General features: G+C 35.1%; 2 protein-coding genes across 11 annotated transcripts in view; one reads left to right on the forward strand and one right to left on the reverse strand.

Moving 5' to 3' along the window:
- The window catches only part of HMGCLL1 (3-hydroxy-3-methylglutaryl-CoA lyase like 1), a 77,869-nt gene extending 74,431 nt beyond the window's left edge, over positions 1-3,438 (forward strand). For 7 of the 9 annotated variants that reach the window (XM_068678356.1, XM_068678354.1, XM_068678345.1 and 4 more), the window contains one exon: positions 3,114-3,438. In XM_068678356.1, coding sequence (XP_068534457.1) covers positions 3,114-3,227 — 114 coding nt within the window. In that variant the 3' untranslated portion in view covers positions 3,228-3,438. The remainder of the gene's footprint in view (positions 1-3,113) is intronic. The other 2 variants (XR_011095314.1, XR_011095312.1) reach the window with 1 other exon arrangement.
- Positions 3,439-9,559: 6,121 nt separating this feature from the next.
- GFRAL (GDNF family receptor alpha like) overlaps positions 9,560-27,836 on the reverse strand; it is a 29,157-nt gene continuing 10,880 nt past the window's right edge. Inside the window, exons 4-10 of one of the 2 annotated variants that reach the window (XM_068678360.1) lie at positions 27,261-27,689; positions 26,473-26,529; positions 25,403-25,730; positions 21,958-22,217; positions 19,441-19,539; positions 12,883-12,964; positions 9,560-11,908 (exon numbers count right to left, since the gene is read on the reverse strand). In XM_068678360.1, the coding sequence (XP_068534461.1) occupies positions 11,821-11,908; positions 12,883-12,964; positions 19,441-19,539; positions 21,958-22,217; positions 25,403-25,730; positions 26,473-26,529; positions 27,261-27,689 (1,343 nt within the window). In that variant the 3' untranslated portion in view covers positions 9,560-11,820. The remainder of the gene's footprint in view (positions 11,909-12,882; positions 12,965-19,440; positions 19,540-21,957; positions 22,218-25,402; positions 25,731-26,472; positions 26,530-27,260; positions 27,690-27,836) is intronic. The other variant, XM_068678359.1, reaches the window with a different exon arrangement.

Raw genomic sequence — 27,836 nt, forward strand, 5'->3', positions numbered from 1 at the left:
ATACCTGTTTGGAAAAGGCTTAATCACGTGTCCACTGGACAAGTGAACTGTTTTGAACTCTGCATAAGTGATTTGGGATGTCATTTTCATGAAGCAGATGCTTATTCTTTTAAAATAACACAATTCTTTAGAAAGGGGAGGAGAAATCATGCATTTTGGTTTATATTGGTGGGTGCCTTTTAGAGTTAGCCCTTCTCTGGGCAAAATACCCATTGACTTTTATGACTGACATCCAGCAAAAGGAATCAATTGAATAAAAATGCCCTGATAAAAAGAAACATGCTTTGCTCCAGGCTACTTGATAAGACTTACTAGTCTGTGAATGATCTGGTGTCAAAGCAGGAATCTAGCTTATCCTAAAGGCTGATTCCAAATGCTATGAAGATAAATATCTCATCGTCAAATATTTAGTGCTCCCCATTTTTTCATTTTAGATTATGCAGTAGCAAAACAAGGCTTCACTTCTTGACCCTTTTCTGGCCCATTAAAAACAAAGTGGTTTACTGGATGAGAGACAAATCCCTGTATGTAGACACAGAGTCTCAAAATTATTGTCTTAATACATGAGCTTTGGTCTTTGCAGTGTTGGTTTTGATACCACGACCAATTCTGTAAAATCATTATTGAAAAAAATCTATTAATATGTCATTTTTTATATAATGGCACAAAATGAAATTACAATTATAATTGTGCCCATTTGCAAGGAGCTTCTTCTCTTGTTCCTTTCATCTATGCATTAAAGCTCTCATTTTGTTGACAAAAGTCACTTAAAGTGTCCACCAAAGGATGGACAGTATTTAAGTGTACATTATTGTGTTCAGATTGACTAGATATGTCAAAATAACAATTAATACTTGTTATGTACTTTTCTTCATACTGTGTAACCAAGAATTGACACATGAAATGAATCTTTAGCAGGCTAAGTGTGAAATAAATTTGTAGTAGAACCCATCTACAAAAAGGTTGATTGTTGAAAGGTTGTACCACAGTGAATAAATAACAAATTATGTCATAGACCATTAATGCTCATGAAACTTTGTAGGGAGCCATGTACAAAGACAATTCCTATATGGTCCCTATGTAATTACAGTAATAGAGCTTGTGCTTACGATGTCTTTGAAGTAGCAAACAACAAGCCTTTCTGAGAAGTGACTAAATACTCTTAGCCTCACATTACTGACAATGAAACCAAAGTTCAGAGAGGTAATAGGTTTGGTATTTATGATTGCTGAATGAGAAGTGATTAATAGAAGTCAGTGGGAGTTAAAAAGCTTTGCCTTCTGGCAGAAGCTTTTCTAACTTAACTCACTTATCCAAGTTCATAGATACTATTGGAATCACTTGTCTTTATGCTTCATGGTACCAAGGAGGAATTCTGAATATGTGGAATACACTAAATACACTTTAGTACATGTCTGAGCATCTATTTGAAAACCTATTATTTTGATTCAACAACCTTACAAACATATGACACTACTCTTTTCCCATATCTATCTGTAAGTCATACTTGTGAATGCTGGGTTTTGTGTCCTCATGACAATCCTTTTAGGATTATGACACATAAGAAAGACGATTTAAAAGCCAGAGATGCTTGTATTTCTTTTAGTGAATGTGAATTGTGAACATGTTTCTTATCAACGTGTATCACATTATGCATTGTTACAGTGCTGAAAATGTGAATTTTACATAGTTTATGTTTTTTACGTTTCATCTTACATAATCTAACTACCAAGTATGTCTATGGTGACATGTACCTTACTTCTTCCTAGTAAAAAGCATAGATATGGTAAGAATTTTTAGATTGTGTTATGTACAACAGTTCTTTACAAACTAAAATGAAGTAATGACCAATAAAGGATAAACAGAATGAGCTGAAATCACCCTGGTTATAACTCTATAAAATGAGAGAGTTATAAAAAGATGTGTTTGAACAATAAGTTTTAGATGGTGCTGAATGCTAGAACTGATTGGAAACAGAAACTTTTTTTAAAATTAAAAATGTTTTTAGTTTCATTTCTGTGAAGTAATTTCTATACTCATTAACATTCTGAGCCAACTCCAAGAATGAAAAAGACAAAGTTTACTGTAGAATATGGTAAGTGCTAGATCTCTAAAAAAAAAATAAATGAGGTCTTGGTCTGTACTTCAGTACATAAATCTGTTATTGTTATGAAAGTGTACTTCTGGTGTAATAAATCTTGCATTCTTTAATTTTTACTAAACTAACACACTTCTCCCAGTTCTGCATAGCTACTCAGTGTATTTGCATTTCAAAGTCCCCATTTGCATCCCTTCTACTGGCTTTAATGGCTTCTAAATCCCAGTTTTTGGAGCAAGTGCTTGCATCACTTAGACAATTTGAAGTCTAAAACTTTAACTGTAAATGAGTTATTCAAGAAACCAATAATGTAGTATTTTTTCCTTTTTGATCTGATTCTCTTTTAGGAATCAAGCAGTACCTATATGTGTCATGTGTCTTATATTAGTTAAAAACAAAACAAAACAAAACAACAAAAACAAAACAAAAAAACAGTTGATTGCTCAAGGAATATTTTTTTATCTAGAGCTTATCAAGCAGTTGCAATTTTTTAGTCAGTTGTACTAACTATGCAAACTGTACTTTTGCATTGAGGGGAACTTTTTCAAGATGGTGATTATATTTGTTCAAGAGAATGCAAGATATTGTTTCTCACTGATGTCAGTTGCCAATAAAAGTATGTTTCCTTCATTTTCCTGAGGTACAAATGGAATATTTATGAGCATGAAGTTTGGTGATAAGTGCAGCACATAAGTAGACACTGTATTTTATTACAACTTCTTCTAGTTATTATTCCATTTCTTTATTCCAGATCTTTTTGAGTTTGAAATGTATTACTAGAGTATTTGGTTAGGGTACGAAATCACCGTTAGAGTGGTAGAACCTTCCAAACACCTGGGAGCTGTGATTGTTGTGTCTCTATAACTTTACTGAGCTCCATTGCTTCCTATCATCCACCTATGATAGGAATCAGGTCCTCTTCAAAAATTAGACAATGGAGCAAAATAACATGAAATTTAAGCATTTTCAGTGTGTGCATTTATTATTCTTAATATTTTTCACCTCTGTTTTTTAGGGAGTAAATCTTTATAGAGTGATGGAGGCTGGAAACTTCATCTGTACAGCTTTGAACAAGAAAACAAACTCAAAGGTTGCACAAGCTTCCTTCAATAGTGGAACAATCAATTGAATGGATTTTCTTTGCAGATTAATTACATTTATCATCCACCTTGACCAAGGACATTTATATCAAGAAAACAAACATAAGAACATCATTTCAGCAAAAGAACTAAAATAGAACCTAGATATAACTTTTTGTTATGGGAAGAGTTTCTGTACTGTAGTGTCTTGTCAAGAATTGTCTGATTTGTAAGGATGAAATAAATGACTGTCATACAGAACACTATGCTTGGTACTTCTACAGATGAGAAGAATGTATAAACACCAGGCCATTTTAACATTCTTTAACTGGAATTTTATTAATTTTTTTTTTAGGTAAACTGGTTAGAAGCAGTGAATACATAGTTAATTTTTAATCAAGATTACTTTTAGAACAGTACAAATATTTGTAGTAGTTTATGAGATCCCACATTGTGTGTGGCCATTCGATCATGTGTTTTATTTATCTGAATCTATATTTTTCATTTGTCAAGTCAGTTGTGTAATGACCATGGAGCCAAATCTGAATGTACTGTAAGAAATTTTTATCTATAGCACTTTTGTTATTTTATTTTGTTTAACATCTGCTAAGTATATGGATGACTTTATCTTGTTCCAAGACTTTGTGGTGAATGGCAGCCTGCCAGATCCTCCAATCCTAATGCAAATTTCCTTATTTGTTACATATGTTAAATTTGTTGTAGTTGCTTTTTTTTTTTTTTTTTTTTGTCAACTGTATTAAAACCTAATTGTATGAAGAAATTAAAAATTGGCAAGGTTTGCAACCATTGTTCAGGGTCGTAGTAGTGTAGAAGGGGCTAAACTTTTGTCCAAGGTCTCATCAAACAATTTGACTTTTTCTTCTATAGTCTATGAATTCACATTTTGACATTCTCATTAATTTTTGAGGATGGTAATGCTCTGTTGTACTAGCTTACACAGAGGGAACCACCTCCAATTTATCTCTGTGCTCTTGAGACAGTTATACTGTAAATGTACTTTTAAATGTCTTTTTTATTTAAATTTATATATAAATTTATATATAAATTTATATATAATTTATAAATTTATAAATTTATTTAATTTTATTTTTTATTTTTTATTTAAAAATACTTTTAAATGTCTTAGTTCAGCAAGATGCTAATTAACTGTATTGTCATTTTTAGAACATAATGAACAAATGCAAAGAAAAGTCTTATTGTGTCTATAAACTGTTCAAATGTTGCATGAAAATACTGTCATTTTTTCAGTCTAAAACATCAGTACTGTTACTGACTTTGTCAGTAACATACTTCCAGAATTTTCTGTGATCTGTATTTTTTTTTTCTTCAAATAGCCTGTTCACATGGTAAGCCAAATCCCTGGACTATGATCTTTTTCCATATTCTCTGTTTTCCTGCAAAATATGGAAGCTTGGGAAAAGGTGAGATGAAACAAAGTGGAAGATAACATGTAAATAAGGAAAAGTGTGGATCATTTTTTTATGAAATTCAAATCTGCCAGGTTACAGCTGAGTCTTAGCTTGCCTTTGAAACTCCAAAGTGAACTTTTTCTGAGATCTTTGAGCCGGTACTGGAATCTGGAATTGGCACAGCTTAACAAAATCAAACTTGGCATGCCATGAAACTCAAAGATAGAATTTTAATACAATCCTTCTATCCAGTTTATGCTGCAGTAACAGTCAAAAACAATATAAGCAGCATTGTTTTACTCTTTAAATGGTAAAAGTCAAAGGATAAGCAAAGAAATCTGCTTAGGTGAGGCAGGAAATTTATTGCCTATCAATCCAAAATAAATTACACCCTTTCCTGTGGCGTCCAGTAAGAAGACTTGCAGGTAATCTTAAAGACATGGAAACACTGATTTACGTGATCTGTTCTGGGTATGTAGTTGGATTGCCACAAGAAAATGTTCCATCCTCATTGTAGGCCAGTTTAGGAACTGCATTGATATTATCCACTTTTTGGTAAGTAGAGTAACTACTACATCTTAGATAAAAGTGAGTCGTTGTACTACAACCACAACTTCTATGTTAAATAATATACCTATGTAGATTACAGAATAAAAGAGCTAGCTCTGCTCAGCTCTTTGAGAGTTCTAGATGCCAATATCCTAACTACCGTGAAGGGTTTCTGACTTTTTCTCTAAGACCCTTAAACCCTGGAGAAGTTGTCAGATATGCCTCTGCACGTAGTGCATCAGAGGTTGTTCAGCATCTGGGATGTCCTAAAGCTCTTAATTCTCCCTATGCCCAGAAATAGGGAACCTATTAGTCTGCCTCAGTTCTTTATTGATTCTGCGTTAGAAACTACTTGGGAGCTTATGAAGAGTCTTAAATGCAGGTCTGTTATTCTATAATGATGTAAGCATTGGAAGAGATGAGCAGTCACATCTGGAGCCAGTACTTTACCCACACGTTCAGCTTCAACCACATAGTGAGTTATAGTAATCCGAGGTGGAGGTCACAGACATATAGATTGTTTGTCAGGATTGTTTATAGGAGGAAGAAACATAAAGCCAGATTCAAAAAAAAAAAAAAAAAAAAAAAAAAAAAGTTTATTTGCCAAAAGTGCCACCTGGAATAAATTATTTAGGCATGTTGGTCCAGGTGAGCAATCTCCTCAAAATGCTTCTTTACTTGTAGTATGAATGAGAATTGGTAGACATCGCATGTTTGCGCTACTACAATTTGTTCAGCATATAATATTCTGCTGCTCTGCTTTCCTGAGATGGCATTGTTTTGGCTGAGCAGAGCATTTTAATGCCTAATCCTTAGCTTCAGAAAAAATAGGCATATTTTGCCCTTAAGTTCAAGGGCTAATCCAATATTTATTCTATGAGCATGCATTACTCACATAGGTAGCACCAAGTTCACCACATAGTAAAGCAGCTGAGGCCGCATCCCTCCAAAAACATGGCAGGAACAGTATGTGGTATGATGGTGCTACTGCTCCAGTGCTTCTGATCTTCTAAATTTTTAAGTTTGCATTCAGAGCAACTGACCATAAGTGATGCTTGCTCTTTGGTTTCTTTCAGTGTCCCCCATTGAGTACATTGCTGTTAGTTCACCCTGAAGTAACCCTCTGCCTATGGAAGACTTAAATCCAGTGTTTTATTTGTGTGAGAAGGTGTCTCAATTACTATATTATTATTAAAATTATATATATATTTTGAAAGCTATCAAGAAAAAACAACAGAGTGCTGTGCATGTTCCCACAGATAAAATGTGAGGGCACGCTGACTCCCTGTCTGTTTTGGTGATGCTCTCTGGGATTCCTACCAGAGACAAATTAGATGTACAGAAGGAGCTTGGGTTGTTTAGCTTGGAGAAAAGAAAGCTCAGGGGAGACTTTATTGTACTTTACAATTACCTTAAAGGAGGTTGTAGAGTGGTGGGGATCAGGCTTTTCTTCCAAGCACCAAGTGAAAGATGAAAGGAAATGGCCTCAAGTTGCACCAGGGGAGGTTTAGGTTGGATGTTAGGAGAAATTACTGAAAGAGTTGTGTGGCATTGGAATAGGCTGCCTAGGGAAGAGGTTAAGTCACCATCCCTGGAGGTTTTCAAGAAACATATAGATGTAGAACTTAGCAGAATAGTTTAGTGGTAGACTTGTCAGTGCTAGGTAAAAGGTTGGACTAGATGATCTTAGGGGCATTTTTCAACCTGAATGATTCTGTGATTCTATGATTTACTTCTACGCTTTGAAGACTCTTCTGAATTCCACTGTTTTGAAGTCACTGGAAAGATCTCATGGAATAACATGGAGATCATCTTGTGCCATGGCCAGAGAGTATGTAAGATGGAGTGCCCTGGGCAGTCTTTGGTCTGTGGCTGTGTCTGAACCTGTGAAGCTTCAACAGATGACCTATGTCATGTTGCTGGAATTCTCTTTAATACTTTCGTAGTAGCTTTTCTTCTTGTACTGTTGGCAATAGCTAGAAATTCAAATATTGTCTTCTTTGGCAGGTCAAGGCACTATATTCTAAAGGCATGGCTTGTGTACTTTTCTGGAGTAATTGGTCAGTTCCACTAGTAATGGGCGTAATTGTTCTTCAGTGCCTTTCACAAGACAGCAGTGACATGGATCCCTTACGTGCATAGTGCTAATGTCTTCCAGCAGCAGCTTGCTTTGTAGTTGAAGCTTTTATGTATTAGGGCAACTTGGCTCTGGACCAGCACTTTAATGTTTCATTTTCATCTATAACCAGAGTTTATGGGAATAAGAAGTGAATATTCTGGTCTTGTGAATAAGTCCAGAGAAGCGTTGGCTAATTTTCCTTTCTTAATAGCATCATTTGAGTCCATAAAACTTTTATTATTGTAAAAAGGAGTCACAGAATGAAAAGTATGAGCCTGTGAGGTAAAATTCCTATGTTTAGGATCCGTGCTGTTGAAATGAAAAAAATGTTTGTCCAAAGGGTTAATGTGAATGTATAAGATCTGCCTATTTTTTCACAGAGGTATTTTTAAAGGGTAGAAATACGGTTCAGTTGCTATACTAAATACTTGAACATTAGTATTCTGTGCCATAGATTTTTTGTATGATTTCTCAGACTGCCTTAAGTTATTTTTAAAAATTAAAAAAAATAAAGTCCTGTTGATATGACAGGATACTTAATAATTTCTTTAGATCTAAAATGTCTAGAGAACTGCATAAATGTAAAAATTAGTCCGGAGAACTGAATGAAAAACACATTTCCATTCCAGTTCTTGATGATAATTCTTTGTTTGTTTGTTTGTTTGTTTGGTTGGTTGGTTGGTTGGTTTGTTGTTGTTGATGATATTAAGCTATGGTTTGAGCATTATTTTTCTCTGTGGTCCTGCTCTAAGACAGTGTTGATCTTCAGCGCTACCATAAACAGCAGGCAGAAGGACCACAGCCAAAGTCAATTTAGTCCTTTGAAACTGATGTCAAAAAGGTATGTTTGCTAAGGAATTGACATGTACCCTCCTCGTTAAATCTATTTGTGATTTTGCAATTTGTGATGAAGATGAAACAAAATCTATCTCAGTGTTTATTGAAACTGATATGCTCATCTATTACGCCGTATTCAGTGGCTCTGACTAACCAGCTCTCACATACAGCATTAGTAAATATAAGGTGTCACTCTGACATGTACGCCTGTGTTGACTTTGTTACCTCGTAATCTGTTTGGAGTGCGTTTTCTTAGAATTACCTTTCTATCATTTGTTCCCATGTGCTTTTATAGTTGACAAATCTCTTCTAAGTAACTAGGAAAACATTTCTTCCCTCCATTAACTAAACATTAAAAGCTACAGCCAGTAATGGAGGTAGGAGTTGAAAAATTCAATGAGGCATCATCTAGCTTTAGATGTTCCTATGCAAAGTAGAAATCTGTGCCCTGTACATGATGTCAAGAACCCCTGCACAGTTCATGGGAGACTGAACAGCTCTAGCATGTGGTCTGAAATGTCAGCGTGTCAGCTGGAGAACTTTCTTGGAAAAGTCAGCAGTAATAATCCTACTGAGCTGCAGACAGTTGTCTTCACCTGCTTGAATAAAATGGTTAAAGTTTTCCCTCATGGAAAGACACCCAAGAACTCAACGATATTCGCTCTTTTAAGGCAATATCTTGCGGATAGTGATGGTTCTGCCTTCCATCCATCTACTGTGTTACTAGCTTGATCTGACACCTAGCCCAGAGTACAGATCATAATTCCCACAACAGCCTGAGAAAGCTGTCTGTCCGAGAAGCACATTCTCTCACCTCACAAGAAGGTGACATGGCTAAGGAATATCTTCCTTTTGAAGAATTCAAGACTCACTGTGGCAAGACAAGGGAAGTATACATGTAGGGTTGAATTTAAAGCTTTGTATCTTCAGTGCTGCGTAAGGAAGAGATAGTCCTGTGTATGTCTCAAAAACTACACATTTAATTTGAAACAATCTTTAGATAATCTGCATAAACAATATTAAAAGCAAATGCTGCAATCCAGTATTTCTTGTTTCAAATGAGAATGTTATAAAGAATGTTATAGGACTAAAATTTATGCTTCCTCCCTCTTCCTCCTTACCTAAAATGACCAGGGAATCCCAAGTCATCAGATCAGTGAGACATCAGTGTTTCTCAGCTGGGAATTAGGTGCAGATGCCTCACTTCAGAGGAAAAGATTTTAGTTGTGAGTCTGTTACAAAAGATTCTTCATCTATCATGAAATCATTTTGCAGGATGTATGATATTGTTGGGTCTTAAGCATGCCTAGGACTGAAATTGCAAAACAGGGGGATACTGCTCTTTGTTAAAATGCTACTGACTGAATTTTATCTGTGTCCATGTAGTTGGAATATGGCACTCCATATTCTTTGTGTCAGAAATAGAGTCTAGTCATGATCACCTGAATACAGATCATCACAGCAGAGATTCCTTTATTTAATAATTAATGACTGGATACAATTGACAGAATACAGTGGCACTATGAAATATAAATCAAAAGAATTGTGATACAGGTACATTTTACATATGTAATGGAGGAACTTTTTACTTTTCCATTGAGCACTAAAGTTAGCCCTAATGAAAAGAGCCTGTAAAGTTGCACAAGTAATACAATTTCAGCTAAATATTTTGCTGTCTTTAAAATAACTCACATACATAACCCCAGTTTCAAATACATCTTTTGTGTGTCTAAATGTGTGTTTTTAAGCACACATATGAAGAGAGTTCCTAACATCAACATCCAGATACAAGCTAATTAGAAAATGAAAGGTTTATAAGACAGAAAGTTACAAGAGATGTTTTTGTGACTGAGGTTTAGTTAAACCTGAATATAAATGGATTTCTTCAAATATTGAGACACAGATGGTTGAGCAGTGCAGCATTGTTTTTTAAAGTCAGACTGAACAACACAGGGTTCAGTTCATATTTCCTGTATAAAGAAATTATTTTATCCAACACTGATAAACGGATTCTCAATGCTAATCTCATAAATTTGAACTTTTTCCTCTTAACAGTTTGAAGATTAAGAATATTAATACACTAGTCTCTAAATACCTACATAGATATACTAAACTCTGCAAATTGCTATACTGATACAGAAGATCCTTCTGATTAGCGAACTACCCAAATTTCCACTTTTTGTTTCTGTTGTATTTTGTCCAAGGGTGATTTAGTAATGAGATAGCATTTAATTGCAAAATAAGGATTTTTTTTTTTTTTTTTTTTTGTTTTTGTTTTTGTTTTTATTTTTATTTTGGCTTTGTGCAAATCCTAAAGAAAGAGAAAATGTCTAGTGTAATAATTGTTTAAAATCTCTAAAACTCTATCCAATATAACTGCACACCAAAGATTCTTGCTCTTCTTATGTCAGAAATATGAATTTCTAAATTTTGTGCCTTTGTTCTCAATCAATCGTGGTCAAAACTGGAACTGAGTTCAGTGTCACCACTATTTCATTCTTGATACTATTTGTTATGTGAGTTACATTTAGCAGGAAGTCAGAAAAAAATCAAACTAATCAAATTCAAAATCAAATTAATTAATCAGATGCTATCATAACTGGTTAATACATACGCTGCTTATGGTAATAGTAGTACAACAAATACCAGTTCATTACTTTGTGCCGACCAGAACCTGATCATTACAAAGATTGAACAAAGACAACCAATCACTAATAAATAGAAGCTTAAATCTAGAAAAGCAACTCAGCTATAGGGAGAAATCCAGAACTCATTGCCACAAAGTGGGATCCAGAGTGGTGGGTTAGCGCCCGTGACTCCCAGTACAGTGCATGGGGAGAATAGGGCACTTCAGGTACTGCCTAGAGACAATGAATAGGAAACAGAGATGATGAGAGGGGTTGTATGTTCTCTCTTGAGAACTTTGCTTCAGCCCCAAACAAGTTTTTTTTTTTTTTTTTTTTTTTTCTCCACTGGGCATTCATACCACAGAATATTGTCTAAAATGGTGGTTTTCACACTGACAAGGCTCACTCGTTTCTTTCAGAAGCATCTCAGAGGAGAAAGAATAACCAGTTTCAACAACAACATACTGGTCAAGACAAAAGCCTGGGTAGTCAGAATTTAATTCCCCTACATACTGAGAGTGGCTGTAATCGTGATCTCTCCCTCTACCACACAAAGTGCTCTGACATCAAACTACAGGCAGCCTACCTGTACATACTACCTCACAAATACCCCATTAGGTACTTGTAGAGCAACCTTGTGTACAAAACTCCCACATATGTGCTTTCTTTCATCACTGCTCTCTGAAATATATCCAAGTGAATTCTTTTTTTTCCTTTCTGTCAGATGAATCCAGATCCCCAGGATGGCTTTCAAAGTTTGCCACTGCTAGGCATGTTGAAAGGCCAGATGCATGCCAATACAGCATTTATACCTGTCATGTGAGTCTACAGATATAGTAAATGTGCAACTCAGGACAGATCTGTGAATCTACACAAATGAAAGAGAGTAGAGAGTACTTTTTTTTTTTTTTAATGCTTGTGAAAGTTTTAATATGTGTTAATAAATATAAAAATCTTTTGTATGTTCAACTACAAAATTCCATAATTTATCGTAGGTTTTCTGATATATATTTTATTATCGCATATGTACAACAGGCTGGCTTTCAAGAATAGCCTTAAAAAGCATGAGCAATGGAGTAGTTCATCTGTGACTTTTATAATGGACCATAAATGTTTCAGAAGAATGGTCTGGCGAGGGACTTCTTGACTCATGTTTTGTTCTGCAGGGTCTGAAAATAAAGAATGTGCATGTATTTAACAATAAACTATACAGCTTTGTTTTGAACTTTGGTTTAATTGAAATCAGTGGCAAAATTCCCCTCCTTTTATGATGAACACTGTGGTATAAAGTAATTCCCTTCACCATTATTAATGTGCTGTTCTTTCTTCCATCCCCTGTATTCTTTAAATCTGAGTTTTATTTATATGCTGATATTCCTGTAACTGCAAGCCTAAAAAGAAATCCTTTGTGCCCATATATCCTTGACTTGCCTTTTGCATTTTTCTGCATGATTCGTCTTTGATCTGCCTCTAAATTTAATAATGAAATTCGACTCAATATCCCTCCCACTATATATGGCTCCTGCTACATCATGTTCTGTTACCTATCATCTGACAGTGTAATTCTTGAATTCTGGCCATTTAATTTGGTCCAAGAAAATGTATCATTTAAGAAAAGGCCACGTTCATTTGACTAAGTGAATGCACATTTCTGTTTTCTTACTGAGCACTGGCATATGGGCAGTTTTTTATACTGTGTGTGGGAATGTTTACAGAATCCTATCAGCAAAAATGGTATTTGGCAAGAATATTAACTTCAATAGCAGCATTCACTGTTTGGTTTTTAAATATGTTATAATACTGAATATTCTCATTTCCTTTCTGCATTACCTCTGCCTGCTACAGAGCTAGAAAGGTAGCCTTGCAGAATTTTTGAATTCAGATTTCACCTTCTCCTGCCTTGGGACAGGAAATGAAACCTCCTAAAGCCTGGGATCTCTGTATGAATGGAGGGCATTGTAGATATGCATCATATTTCACTTCTTCCTGCTGACACCCACAATGTCAGTTCTTTCCATCACTGGGACATGCTGAACTGTTTTTAAAGACAATCACAGTGCCAACCTTTCAACTAAATCAAAACATTTTATTTTCTGCTTTTCCAGTTTCCTAGAACCAAAGATTAATACTCCTATCAAATTACCTGATCTTTAGGAGAGTCAACAGGACTATTCCTAGGATGAGAACTATGCAGGAGGAATAGGCAATAATGTAGACTGTTTCACCTATAAGCCAAAACCAGAAAGCAGACAAGAAACATTTACTTCTGTGACAAGAATCAGGTTTGAGATCTGAATTGGAATACATACATGTACATATGCAAACTAAATTAGCAATCAATTCTGATGCCAATAATTAAAAGGAGGAAAAAAGCCTAGGTGGTATGCCAAAGGTAGGAATTACTCTTCCTTCATCAGCTGGTGCAAAATCATTTTCAGGCTCCTCTTAGTAAATACCAGCTCCATGTGAAGTGATACACTTCATATGTGTACCACTACCTTTTACTGTACCCCAGGGAAACTGCAACAGCTTGTTACTCTGATTTGTCTTTTGGAGTATTTTCCCTGTTGATTTTGAGGTGTTAATTTTATTCGATGTATTGAAAGAAATCTGGCTTTTACATATCTGCTAGGTTTCTTTTTCTTTTCCACATATTACCATAATTGCAGTGTGAAGCAATAGTCAATCTAGAATCAAATTAATGTGAAATGGGATCTAACATTGTGTTTCTGGGCCTCGTGCCCATGGAGTTTCCTCTTTCTCTTAGGCTGCTCACCAAGAAGTCACTTAGGCAGTTTACATGCTAAAAATTCCAACTGTTGAACAACTGGGAATTGTTTCAACTTTTGTTTCCCAAATGAGGGGAAACCTGTTTTTGCTGGTGGAAGAAATGTAGGAGTTTTGATCAAATATTCTGAAGAAAAAAAAAAGGTCTTGGTACAAAACATCAGCCCAGAACTTGGCATCAAAGGGTACAGAAATTAGACGACAAGAGGACTCAAAATCAGAGCCACAAGAATAAAGAATGAAAATTTTTACTTACTTACTTTTACTTTACTTACTAAGTAAGGTTTTCCACCTTACTTAGTCAGGGAAACACCCACCAAGGAAGATGCAGAGTCTCAGCCCCATCACTTACCTGAGGTGGGAGAAGGTCTAATTCTGGTCTCTGAATCAATTATGATTATTACGTAGTACATGTTTGTGTTTGTGCATACACACACATAAGCTATTGAAAAATACTTAATGTGGTGAATATTTGATGGAAGAGGGTGTATTTTGGTCCCAGTGCAGGACTGCTAATACCATATGTTCAAAGATGGTGTCCCTCCTCTCAAGTTATGACAGCTCTTTAAAGTGATAACTTTTAGGAAAAGAATAATTTTTAGTATTTCTTTGCAGTTTTTGAATCTTCATTGTGCACTGAAGTCAATTTTTAAAACTTCCTATAACTGCAGGGGCTGTATATATATATATATATATATATATATATATATATATATACACATACATATATATATATACACATACATATATATATATATATATATATTTAAGTGGAAAGATACTTCAGACAAATAGAAGTTTTCACAGTACCTCCCTTACCATGAGGATTGAGAAATTATTCTGAAGAACGGTCATGGATGGTAAAAATGGAATAATCAAATTTTACCAAAATATTTTTTAAGAATTTTGAAAAAATATTGCATTCTGGTTAAATAAAACAATCTAAAATGATCAAATGAAATCCAAATGTTCTTTTTTTTTGTCAAATTCTTACAAAAAAGATATATTTTTGGTGAACTACTTTCTCGTAAAAGAGATGTTGATTATATTTTCAGTTCTGTGGGGAACACATGAAAGTTGTTAATAATGAGATCATGCTAGAACCATATATTTTCTCCTGCCTTCTGAGAAATTAGAGAATTTGCAAGGCTGTGAGAGGGCACAGTTTGGTGACTGAAGGGCTAATTCTTCATTTCATATTTTCATTTTATATATTCTTTGTGCTTAAAGTACTTGAATGTGCCTATTTACGTTTCCTTAAAATGTTGGGGTGTCTGTTTCTTGATCATAGAATCATCGAATCATCGAATCATCGAATCATAGAATCATAAAATGGCCTGGATTGTAAGATCATCTAGTTTCAACTCCTCTACTTTGGGCAGGGTTGCCCAAAGAACAGGCTGCCCAGAGCTGCATCCAGAAAGAAGAGCTCATCCTGACCTTTTTTAAAAATTCAAGAAACAGTTATATTAATTTTCACTATTAATCTATATCCATCCAGTTGTTGAAATGTGGAATACTGATAGCGATATTAATAAATATAAATACAAAATTTTGTCTCTGTTCATCCCAAGTCCCAACCATGAAAACCAGAACACATGTAAATTCCTATATGACATAACAGTCTCTTATGTCTGACCCCATTTTGATCACTGTATACAAGTTATTGATCAGCTGAGTATGATCTAAAAAAGAATGTTTTAAGGCTTAAAAAACAGTACCTTAAACAAGCAATAAAAACTGAAATTAAGCACATTTGTAGTTATGGGTTTGTAAACAACTTAAGCTCTCATACTGTGCTCCCATTCACATTTAGCAGGCATCACAATGATTGAATACATGATTAAAAATTAGAATATTTTCCCACTCTTAGCAGAATTGGTTTCAAAAAAAAAAAAAAAAAAAAAAAAGTGTACTTATTTCATTACTCTTGAGAAGCAGCCGTCTCTGCTTTTTGGTTCTTCTCTTCTGCACTGAGGTGCCAATGAGCAAACCTCTTTTGGTTTCTCTGACCAGATGGAGAAAAGGATACAAATATCTGTGTGCCTTGTGAGGAATGAAAGGCACAAATGATGTGTAAAGACTTCCAATAGAAACCAGCTAAAATGTGAGATGTTTCTATCTGCATATATCAGAGAGTGAATTGACACCAGTGGAGAGCAGACATTTCCATTGCAAAGGTGCAAGGCTGTACTGGGCTGTACTGTCCTGTGGAGGTGTTTCATGCTCATGAGAAGCTAGGGGACCAACCTAGGGACAAGTCTATGGCAAAGCCAACATGACTGTGTGACAAATGTCTAACCCTTTCTTGGATAGGCTGTGAACCTCAGGGACACAACCAATGGAGCAGTAGGTACCACTGAAACACTAGATGAAGCAGTGTATATAGACATACAAACATTTCCAATGACAAAGTTTTGGTTAAGGATAGCTGTGGGCCCAGCAACTGGAACAATTAGTGGTATCAGTCTCTTGTGTAAATCTGCCTGTATATGTAGTGAGATGGCTGTGAATATTGATCATATAGATGAATTCTGGATTGTGCTCAAAAGTTTCTTGGCTACCTGCAGCTTCTCACAGGCTTTTTCTACATTTATAAAACAATGAGATCGACAATGTTTCATACTTTACAAATTAAAGCTGCTGGAGCTGAACTAATCTCAGTTCCCACAGAAGCTGGTATAATTATAGATAAACCTTGCCAATTACTTGTTTATCTAGATTCTCAGCACAGCAAAACTGCTCAGTAGAAAATATATGATAATTCTATAATTTAAGAGGAAAATAACATGAATTCCAAGAGTTTTGGGTCAAGCCCAATTTTATTGTATCTCACAAGAACCAGATAAGAGTGCTGTATACCTAACTTCTTCAGCCAAAAAATACTTTAGCTCCAAAGCTCTACACTGATGAAAGTAAGTGCTTATCTTCACACATGATTCATTTTTCAAATTAAAGTGTAAGAAGCAATCTTTTCAATTATTTGAATCTGTAAAATCATGGCAATGATTTGCATAGGATGAAGTCAAAACTAGGCTGGAAGTGCATAACTAGGTAGGCAATAAAAATATTTTCTGAAATTCAGAAAACATTTTTAGTTTATCACATTATTATTATTATTATTATTATTATTATTATTATTATTATTATTATTATTATTAATTATATTTTATAAAATGACATAAAATTCTGGCCCCATCTGAACTTCCAGAAAAAGTCTCATTAACTTTTGTATGATCAGGATTCTGCCCACATCACACCTTGTTAACCAGGCCATATCAATTGACAGACATTTATGCTGTGTTGTCATGTACCCTCCTAGGTATGTGAACAAGAATAAATCCAGTTAAGACTGTTAATCAGCCCTCTTTTTATATTGCAAGCCAAAGGCCAAGGGCAAAGGACTTTATCTTTTACACCTTCTTTTCAGAATAGCCTGTGGTTCAATATTACTGGCATGAACCAGTTACTTGTGTGGTTGATTTCACTGAGTCAAATGGAGCCCCTTCACAATGGTAAAGCAGAAATGATACCTCTCCTCACTCCATGTGCCAGCTGGGCCAATGCTTCCCAAAGCAATTAAGTGCTTTTGTTACCTAATTTTGTACTCGAACATCACAAATGTATTTAGGAGGCTAAGGTCTTTGAGATACATCATGCCATGATGTAAAAAGTTAGCAGGCATCAGATTCTCTGCAGCAACACTTTATGCATACTCAATGAGTCCACAGCAAGTGGTTATCTCTTGTGTACAGAGTTGGGCATTTGAACTACTTTTGACCCAACGTATTTGGCTACTACATTCACACCAAAATGTCTGTGTTTACACCAGAAGGTGGAATAATATTTCCCCGCTGAAAAGGATTATATTTATTAGCATATATATTTGAATATGTTTATATTTATTATTTATTATGAAACACTCCTTTTATAAAAACAATCCTATTCAGTGATTTGCAGTACCTTTTTCAAAGTTTTTGAACTTTTTAGGATCCCTGTTTTTTGAATTAAAAAATTTAGAGACTGATGACTCATCTGTAGATGGTCATTAATTTCAATTTGTGAAAAAAACTTTTATTTTAGGCAAACTAAGCAAAGGATTCTTCTGAGATTTTAAGGTAGGGACAGCACATCAGCAAATGTTATCTCCAGCTTTCCAAGTTCAGCAAATATCCTTAAACATCTCCAGACACACAAAAGGCCATATTTGACAACTTAACCATTTTGCCTCTGCACCATGGGATTCTTCTTGGGATTTGATTTCAGTAAAAATAAATATTTTGTAAAGATGATAACTCCCTTTGCAGCCAGAGTAATGCACATTTGCTAGCATATGAATCCAGGATCCTGGGTTAGATTTTTGGCAGTGGTATTTATGAAACAATTTGCAATATGGTTTTTATCATCAGGTAAATATCCTGAATCAGATTCTTCTCCTTGACCTGACTTCCTATGAGACATTAATGGGTTAGAGAGTTCCCAGCTAAAGCACATGACAGGTCCAATAGGATGAATATTTTATTGTATGGTTTAGGCTGGTCAGCATTCTTTGTGTTTTTCTAAGACCATCCAAAATTCTGTTAGAGTTCAAGGATGGGTTTTTGGAAAGCATTCAGATTTCAGTGGGAGCAGAATTAACTGGGTGCAGCCTGCTTTTTGCAAACATTTATCCAAATATTTGAGAGAAATGCATACTGCGTTTTACCTAATGAAAGGTTCTGCAGTTAGAACTAGTCACTGAGGTGAAATAGCTCCCATTTTACTTTTTCCCACTTAGAGCAGAATTTCTTCCATTATAACTTGTATTATTTAACCACTAAAGTCTAGTTCCAACTACAAATTCAGGCTTCCCTTTAGTTGGCAAAGAGAAGCCAACACTTCTAGCATACAGCAAAGATGCTAAAATTAATGCTAAAATTACATTTGAATGCTCAGTTATTCATGATATGGGTCTCAGGAATCCTATTCCTACCAATCTATATTTATACGTCCTATGTTGCCTACTTCAGCAATAGCTGAAGGATGGTGACAGAATATCCTTCTTTTTGTACTGCATGCAGAACTTGAATTACTTTTTAACTGTTGAAGGTGTTCAGTATTAACATTACTGGGAACTACAGAACTATTTTGTGGTAATATCTGAAGTATCGGTGCTCTGCCCCATACAATGTAGAGAACGTCACTCTCATTAGAGTCAATATTTGTGTATTAAGCTTTTTAGTGTTCTCCCTCTGTAATGAGGTCCTTCAAAAGAAAATATAAAACTCATATTCTTTCAACCATGAGAAAATTTGTATATTAATTCAATACACTTCAACTTTATGTCACTTAATTGCTCACTGTAAATGCATGCAAGTAAAACCAGATGCAGCTCTTCAACCCGTGGGATATCACAATGCACAATTACATGCCCTTCTGTTGCACGAGAAAGTAATATCTGATGGAGTGTAACACAAGACGCTTCTCAGATCACTTACTGTGTCTCCTTAATTTTGTTGTTTTAACTAGTATGGCACATATAGGCAAGAGAATCATGAGAGAAGTAGGTGTGACATCAAAGATAATCATTTATACTACACATTATGACTACTACTCTCTAATGACTGTATGGAGAATCAGACACTGGCGGGCTTAATAGCTTAATTTTCCACAATTATAATATAGTGATTGTGAGCCATCTATTTCAAAACCACTTATCATAGGAATTGGTTCAGTCTCATTATCTTTATTTTGTGGTAACATAAGCTAAGGCAAGTAGAGGTTTTTCCACATTATGCTGAATGGGGGAACAACAGGTAGAGCTCACTTTCCTGAACCCACCCAAGAGACCCAACCTTTTGTCTTCTCTATCACACACGTGGGAAATTTCAAGAGTACTTTTATTAAAATCATGAAGTGATTTGCCCAGACTCACCATTCATTGAAGAAGAATGTAGCTGTGCTCTGGAAAGCTTTTCTCCTGGTACTTCTGTATTCACCCAATGAAAACCTTTCTTCTTAATTGAAATTTGACCTGAATATTGGCAAAACATCCATTTTAAATATTATTTTAAAAAAAATAATTTATGTGAATATTATTGCTTGATGTTTTGATAAGAGCCACAGAATTTATAAAGGCAGCTATGTAAAAAATTTACTTATTGATACTCAGTAAACCAGGTGAATGAATGAATGTTAATTCTTCCTTTTTAATCTCAAGTATATCTCCCCTGTAGTTTATTTTATGGGGGAGAAGTGCACTTCAAAGAAACATATTCTTTGCCTCAAACCAACTTAAATTATCTTTCACAGAAACAAATTTAGAAATTTCTCACCAGTTCTAGATCCCTATTGCTAGTTCTCGGTATTTGCCCATTCAAATTTCATTGTTAAAAATCCTTATCACCAGAACAGGAAAAAGTATCTAAAGTTCATTTCCTGGCCAAACAAATAGGTTTGTAGAAGGGGTTGGATGAGGTCTGGAATAGACTCAATATCTCATAGCTACCATAAAAATAACCACATTTAACACAGCAACTTACAATCAAAACCATAATCATATCTCTCTTCAGTTTAGTTGCATTACTACTATGCATCTAAAAAAGAAAAAAAGGACCAAAACAAGCAAGTTTCAAATCACTGTGCAACTGTTCTGTATAGTAGATGCCAATCTTTTATTTAGCTAAAGGCTCTGGATCCCCGGTCTGTTTTTGATTGACTAGCAGGAACTTCATTGCACCACAGGAGCAAGCAAGCTTCTGTTCTTCAATCCCAATTAGGTTAGGGAAGTTTCCATCACAAAAAACCTTTTATCCTGAGACTGCTTCAGGGAATGGCAAAAGCTGATGAGCAATTATTTGATTATTATAATGTGAGGGTCATCTTTTTGCTTTATAGGTAAAGAATAACTAACAGAGTGATGTGATCAGTCATTTGGACCATTAGATGAAGCTGTAAAGCAAACAAACAAATAAATAACATTCATCAGCAAACTCACTGCCAGTACAGTCTCAAATCTAACAGTGTTACGGTATTGCTTTGTCAAGGGAGCTAGTATTTAATTTTAAATTTTTTCTCAGGCTGAATTTTAGTACTGATTATCTAACCTTAAGGGCAATGTTTCTGCAACATGATTTTAATTTCTGGGTAGACTTTGAGTGACAAGAAAAAATTATACCATTATCAGTGGCAATTTTTTGACCACTAAAACTCAAGAATTAGCTAATTCATTCAATGAAATGCATGCATGCAATTAATATGTTTTTAAAAGACATCCCATCAGACAGAACTATGAAATAATTAATCCTTTTCATTTAAATCTTTGGGAATAATTACTTCTCCCTAGGTAGCTTGCAAATATATAATTACAAGAAGATGACTGGCATAGGGTGCACTGTTCAATTGAGTTAATCCTAGTGTTTTTACTTAAGGCTAGATCCTGAAGCCTCCATTCACAGTCTTAGCAGCTTTGAGAGTCAAAGTCTTGGTTGTGGATGTGGCCTCACAGTTCTTTCCCAGATAGCTAGTTTGCAATTATTTCCGTGGTGCTGGGAATACAGCTAGAGATGGTATATACATGTACATGTATTTAAATTCAAGATGAATGAAATTAAAAGATTCCAACAGTATTTTGGATATAAGACGTTTAAACTGGTTCCTCTTAACTGTGTAGGTCTACACGATCCTCTACCAACATATACAAAGAAAAACAAATGAATTCCTCTCCTGGAAAATGGAAATTAATGCATTGCCTTCTGTGGCTTGATTTCTAACACAAGCAAGACCTGTGCTCAGAAGTAAAAGCTAGAAAACACTTGGTTCAGTTTTTTATTCTTTCTCATTACTGTTAAGAAACTGTAAAAATAGAAGACTACTAATATCAATGATTTTTATGATTTTTCACAACACAGCTAACCTGTGCCTAAAATGCCAATCATTTTTAAGGTTAACATTTATTAGATAGCTTCCTAAATATGTGTCAGCCAGCTTACAGTTTAAGAAATACTAATATTTATACTTCAAGAGGAGAAGAAAAGGAAGAAAAAATAACATAATATATATCATATGTACCAATATGTACCATGTTATTGATACAGACACTACACAAAGGTACGACATTAAGCAAATGGCAGAAAGGCCTTGAAACTTTTCTGTTCTGCATAATATTATACACCCCATAAATTATTCTTTTATTGTTATTCCAGCCAGAAAATTAATGTAGTCAGATATGTAGCCAATTTATTGATTTACTGCTAGTATAAAGTGTCTCTCAAAATCAGAGAAAAAACTGCACATGCAATTTGTGTTTCCGTTTGGATTAAAACCCCACAGATATCAATCTTGGTGATATCAATGGACTTATAGTAAATATATGCTAAATATTTGCTGCAAACCAACAATTTAATTTAAACTTTTAAACTAATTATACTTCAATGCGTCATGTGTTACTCACGTAGCTCACTGAAGCAGGTTGTGCTATGAAGCATATGATGGAAGAGCTTGCACAGTGGCTGTTCTGCTGGAGGTGAATTCTGGCAGGTGCACTCCACATGCAGCATTGTGCCCCAGTTGCTAATGTAGGCTGCTTTGCACTCAGCATTTGCAGAACAGGGCATGTCATCCTTAATTAAAGTTTCAAGACAAGCTTCATCATCATAGCATTTTTTGGTCACATGTCTCCAACATTTTGACTGAAAAGTTTTATATTTTTTCCTGGCAGAAGAAAAGGAAGTATACAAACAAAAAAAGATTTCACAAAAAGGCAGTTAAAAATGATCATAAAAAGACAGTTCATTCTCAAGGTATCATTTCAGTCTTAAAAATCACAATATTTGGTAATAGCTGGCATAATTTGGCTCTGATTTGCACCTAATCAGTTTCAGTGAAACTGCAAATTTGTAATTTGAGAAAAAAGTTGGCTTTAGTCAAAAAGTTTTTGAGAAAAAACAACTGTACCCCAAATCAGCACCTGTATACACTTTACCAGGGTCCAGCAAAAATTATTGTGAATACCAACAGTCTCAGATAGTCAGAGAAGAAATTTGGACAGAGGAATAAGTCCAGTCATCATCATGAAAAAAAAAGAGGCACCTTTCTAGTGGGTAAGCTTGTTGGATAGCATGGTAGGAAGAGTGGATATTCAATGTAATTAAAATAAAAAAATCCACATCCAGTGCTAAAAAACAACTTACCAACCAAACAAAAACCCCAGACAGAATGCTAACAAAATATGTCCAATGATGTAGAAGAATTTCATTGCATATATTAAACTTTAAAAATTAATTTACAACGGAGATAAGTTATGTGAAGAATTAATTTGTTTCCCAGCTCAATAATCTTAAATGATTTCAGTTTGTTTGCTATTAGGTGGAATAAAATTAGCCTTTAATGTACTAGGTATGACAATAGAAAGGATCTATTAAAGGCTAACTAAAAAATCTTTAGATATTGATTGGAAACCATTTTATCACTTGCATTAAAGATTAGTGGACAAGAGTAGTAAATTGTTGTTGCATATTGTACAGTAATATATTAAGATATTTTTTCTTAATCATAGGTTAGCATTAGGCTGCTAATAACTGTTCATATTGTATAGTTCTTACAAGCAAGTCACATGGAAAAATGTGGAGTGTTACAATGCCAGATAGGACCTTATTTTAAATATTTTCATTATACAAAGACGGGCTTCAAAGCAGATGCCACCTCTATACTAATGGAATTATTTTTGTTCACCTCCCGATTTATAGATATGTCTAGCCATAATTCACAGACTAATTTTGCTAATTATGTTCACTTATTGTCAATGCCAGGAAACATTAATGCTCTGAAAATAATGGGTAATTCAGCAAGTTTCCATTATGATATTACATGTGTACACATGCACATGCACAGACTTACATTTGTAGCCCAATTCTTCTTGACATAAAAGGGGCAATTCCCACTGACGTCAATCTGAATAGCCTGCACAAAACTGAAAGCATCTCTTGGTCTCCTGCTTTGTTTACTGAAAGTTAATTTGAGCACAGCTTTGAGGTAAAAATCAGGTCTAAACCACAAGGGAACCAGGGACTACACTGAAAATCAAAGTGAGCCGATTGACCATCCCCAAATGCTGGCAATTAAGAAGTGTGAGCATAGGCTAATCCTTTCGTATATTTTCTAAAACAAAATAAAATCTGAAACTGTGTTACTCTTCATTACTTTGGTAGTCTGTGAATGTTTCATGGCAGCTTTTTTCACATTTCAGCATGTCTGAGAAGAAAAGAATAAGATGAAAGTTTTGTGAAGGGGCAAGTTGCACAGTGCTTCAATACAAAGGGTCAGAAGATAAGGTGGAAGAGGTAATTACTTTAACCAAACAAACTTCTCCTAGCCTGCTGCATAATTTGTGTAAACAGCTAGAGGGCAAATGTGCAGACTGGCAGGTGTTATCTGAAGAAAGTGCTAATGAAAATACCTCACAGCACAGTTTGTCCAGTTGAAATGGACAAATGAAATGTTAAGAGTCATGAAACCGGCAGAAGAAAAGGCTGCACTAGGTCCCAGACCTATCGGAAAATGAATGTTTTAGTTTACTTGTGGAATTAATGCATTTGATGCACCAGACATCTATGATAGATAGCCAGGTGGAACCCTGTAGTCACTTTTCAGACCGAATTTCAAAGAATTGCTGTCTGCATCATAACCTAACTTTCTGCCTGGTAAAATTGGGTAAAATGACCTAATAAAACCTAATAATGTGTTACATAAACCTAGTAATATGTTCTCTACCCACATTTGGTTCATCTACATATTTTAAATATTCTCTGTGTTTTTTGTATGTGGTTGTTTGCCCAGAGAAGTTGTAGGTGTCCCATTCCAGGAGGTGTTCAAGACCAGATTAGGTCTTGATGAGGCCCCGAGCAGACTGATCTAGTGGGTGGCATCCCTGCCCAGGGCAGGGGGGTTGGAACTAGATGATCTTTGAGGTCCCTTCCAACCTAAGCCATTCTTTGATTATATCTCTTTCATGAGATGTTTTAAAGGCCCCTTCTGGGTGAGTTCGTGTGAAGAGGTTCTCTAGATACCCTTGTGTTCGAACGGAAATATGGTTATGATGCAAGAGTAAGCCATAGGGAGAAAAAGCACTTGCTGAAAAGGTGGAGTATGAAGGTTTTCTAAGTGCTGATAAGCTCTAGAGAGCTGTTCAACTTGCAAGAATCAGCAGTGCATGCTGGCAAAGAGTCTCTGCTATACTACCCAAAGACTAGTTTATAAGGCAGTGCAACGTTACTTTTATAAGCCTACAGCTGAAGTTGGCCATGAGCATACAGTTGGAGTTGCACTAACCACTATGAGGGAAGGTTTGAGTGTGTGAACAAACTCTGTGAGGGAACAAACGAATGTGTGGTGTAAATGCCTTCTGATGTTGATAATATCTGGAGTTAATCAAAAATAACAGCATAAAGAACAGAAGATGTTCTAGGAAGTACTGGCTGTGACCTCCGTCCTCTTAATTTTATCCCATATCAAAGAAAAGGGACTTTGCAACAAACCCTTATCTTAGAACATTCCTTTTGCACCTGAATAATTTGGAGTAGTACTATAAGGTGATTATCAGGTCTTGTGCAAAAAATAAATAAAAAAATGACCACACCAAAACCTGTGTTCTAAACTGACATCCAACTAACATGTCATGATCAAAGATTAAAGATGGTAAACTTTCTGCTGTTTCTATCCATGAAATATGGCTTTTTGAAATGTTAAACACAAAAGATGATATAGAATGGATACAGTGCAGAAAATCATTTTGCTATTGATGAGAAATATGGCACATGTAAAAAAATATTTGATCAAAAAATTATTCTCAGTCCTATGGCTAGGCAAAACTTAGGAAAAGTAACATTTTTTCTACTTACCTGCAGAATTCATTTTCCTCACACATGTGAATTACATTTAGGCATGATGGGTGGGGAACTGCAGTAACTGCACAGAGCTTGCCATGAAGAAGTTCTTTGGCTCTGTGGCAGGATTCATCAGGCTGGATACAATCACAAAATATCATCATTTGGGCAACTTCCAAAGGCATGTTGTGATAGAAGAACCTGATGGCTGCTTGACATTCTTCCGTGTTGCACTTCTTACTTACTGAGCAGACCTTAAGGTACAGGGACAGCTGTTTGTTACATACTTCGTCTTCAACACAGTCCTTGTTCACATCCAAACAGGTTCTGTTTGCTGTGTGTGCTAAAAAGAATAATGATTTTTAAAATGAAATCACAAGAAAACTTTTCTCAAGTGACAACTGGTGATCAAGTGAATTGATTATTCTGCCTGTGATATTCCCATTAAAAACAAGTTTGACTCCCAAAAGCTCTGAGACAGCTCTTCCAGCACTGCCTCTTTTAAGTCCATTCTTTAGTCTTCATATTCCTCCCTTCTACTTCTTGGCCCTCATAGGTAACCCCCCTGCAAGTTTCTGCCCTTGCCAGATGGTGAGGAAGAAGAAAGTGAGAAATGAAGAAATGGAAATTTCTTCATAGAAAGTAAGGTTTCTGGGAGCTAGTGGTTAGTGGATACTTGAACTACTTGAAACTGCTGACATCTCCCACTGGGCTACAAAACAATCAGTGGAGAAGAGAATACTCTGTTTTTTAAAGCTAGTTCATGTTTTTTTTTTTTGTGATTTTTTTTTTTTCTCCCAGCCTATGCTATACACCTTCCAAAAAGATCTAGATATTTCTGACCTTATAATGTGGTTACCTTTTGGAGTAAGTTTTCCTTCTATATCAGGAATGGGATTTTTACCTATCATTTTTGGATTTTTTTCTATACAGTAGTTTAACTAAGAATATGTAGGATTCTATTGATTCCCTTCTGTTCAGTAGTTTGAATGAAACTATTCATTTTAATCTGGAGATACAGTGTACATTATGTGAAAAGAGAACTGAAACTAGTTACTAGGATATATAAATAAATTCAGAATTACCTTTTTTGGAGAGAGCAGATAAACTCCACTGTAATTTTGTTTCCATACTAATATTTTCTAGAACAAAAAATATGTGGATATAAGCATGTGCAATGATAAATCATGTCTCAGCTTAGTTCTCAACTTTAAATTATTGACTGTGTTGCTGGCCTAGTGCTGGTAGTAAAAATAAACAAGATAAAACAAATCAGCTTGATCGAATAGGAACTGTTAGCTTGTTAAACTCTAAAAGCACTGTTAAATATATTCACAGATTTTGGGGTGAAAACACAGTTTCTCAGTTGCTGTTGATAACATTCTCTACATAATTATACATCCTGTGAACAGAAGAAGAGTTTTAGAGTTGCTCAGCACAGAGTAAAATGAGGGTTATTGTAAATAAATAAAGGCCAGAGGCCTTAACATGTTCATCAGTACATACAATTTTTAAAACTCAAAAGGTTTGTCAAATGTTAAAGTAAATGCAGGCAGAGAATTCTTATTATTAGAAAACTGTTCTTTTTTATTATTATTTTTGTTTTTAGTTATAGTGCAGTACTGAAAGGGACTGATTAAGATCAGGTTTGAAAGATTAACACACTGAAGGAAAATAGAATTTGCATTTAGGCTATTGTTTTGCTATCAGATTATTCATTTGCATCTAAATAACCTCTTAAAACTATCTTGTTTCTAAGGTTAAACTGCAAACAATTAAGAGATTTATTTATTTATTTATTTATTTATTTTTCACAGATGTGCTCATAATAATGCACATATGAAAGGACTCAGATTCTTGGAATAGCACTAACCTGTGTCAGTGTCCTGACTTTTATCATCATCATCATCATCATCTTCAACATCATTTTCATTAGCTGCTGAAACTTGGTTCTCTTGAGAGTATTGTAAACAAGGGTTGTTAAATATTCCCTTCCATATTTTAAGGCATCTAATTTGAACTGGCTCTGAGCACTTGCACTCTCCTAGCACTGTTTTCTTCAGTTCTTTCCATGCTGACAAACATTCCTGGCCACCTGTTGGGAGCCTGCATTCTTCTGCCTCTGCCTGGCATGCTCGCTGGAAGCTCTTATACACTAAAAAACAGTATGGGTCTTCTTGACAGCGTTGTTTTGCAATGCTGCAGTCATTCCCTATTTCATCTGTGTGTCTTTGGTTTTGGTGGTTTCTGTCTTGCCTAAAATTCAGCTCAGCATCAGATTTTGAGGAAGTTTTCAAATACTCTGTGCAAATAGGTAAAAAAAAAAAATAGAAAAAAAAAAAAGAGAGAGAGAGACAGGTATCATAAGGAAGTTGGAAATTCATCGCTGGTCAGCTCAAAACAAACTGCAGGAAAATGAGTTAAATGTCCCTAGTCATGACATAACTAA

This window comes from Anas acuta, chromosome 3 (assembly GCF_963932015.1).
Source record: "Anas acuta chromosome 3, bAnaAcu1.1, whole genome shotgun sequence".
NCBI lineage: Eukaryota > Metazoa > Chordata > Aves > Anseriformes > Anatidae > Anas > Anas acuta.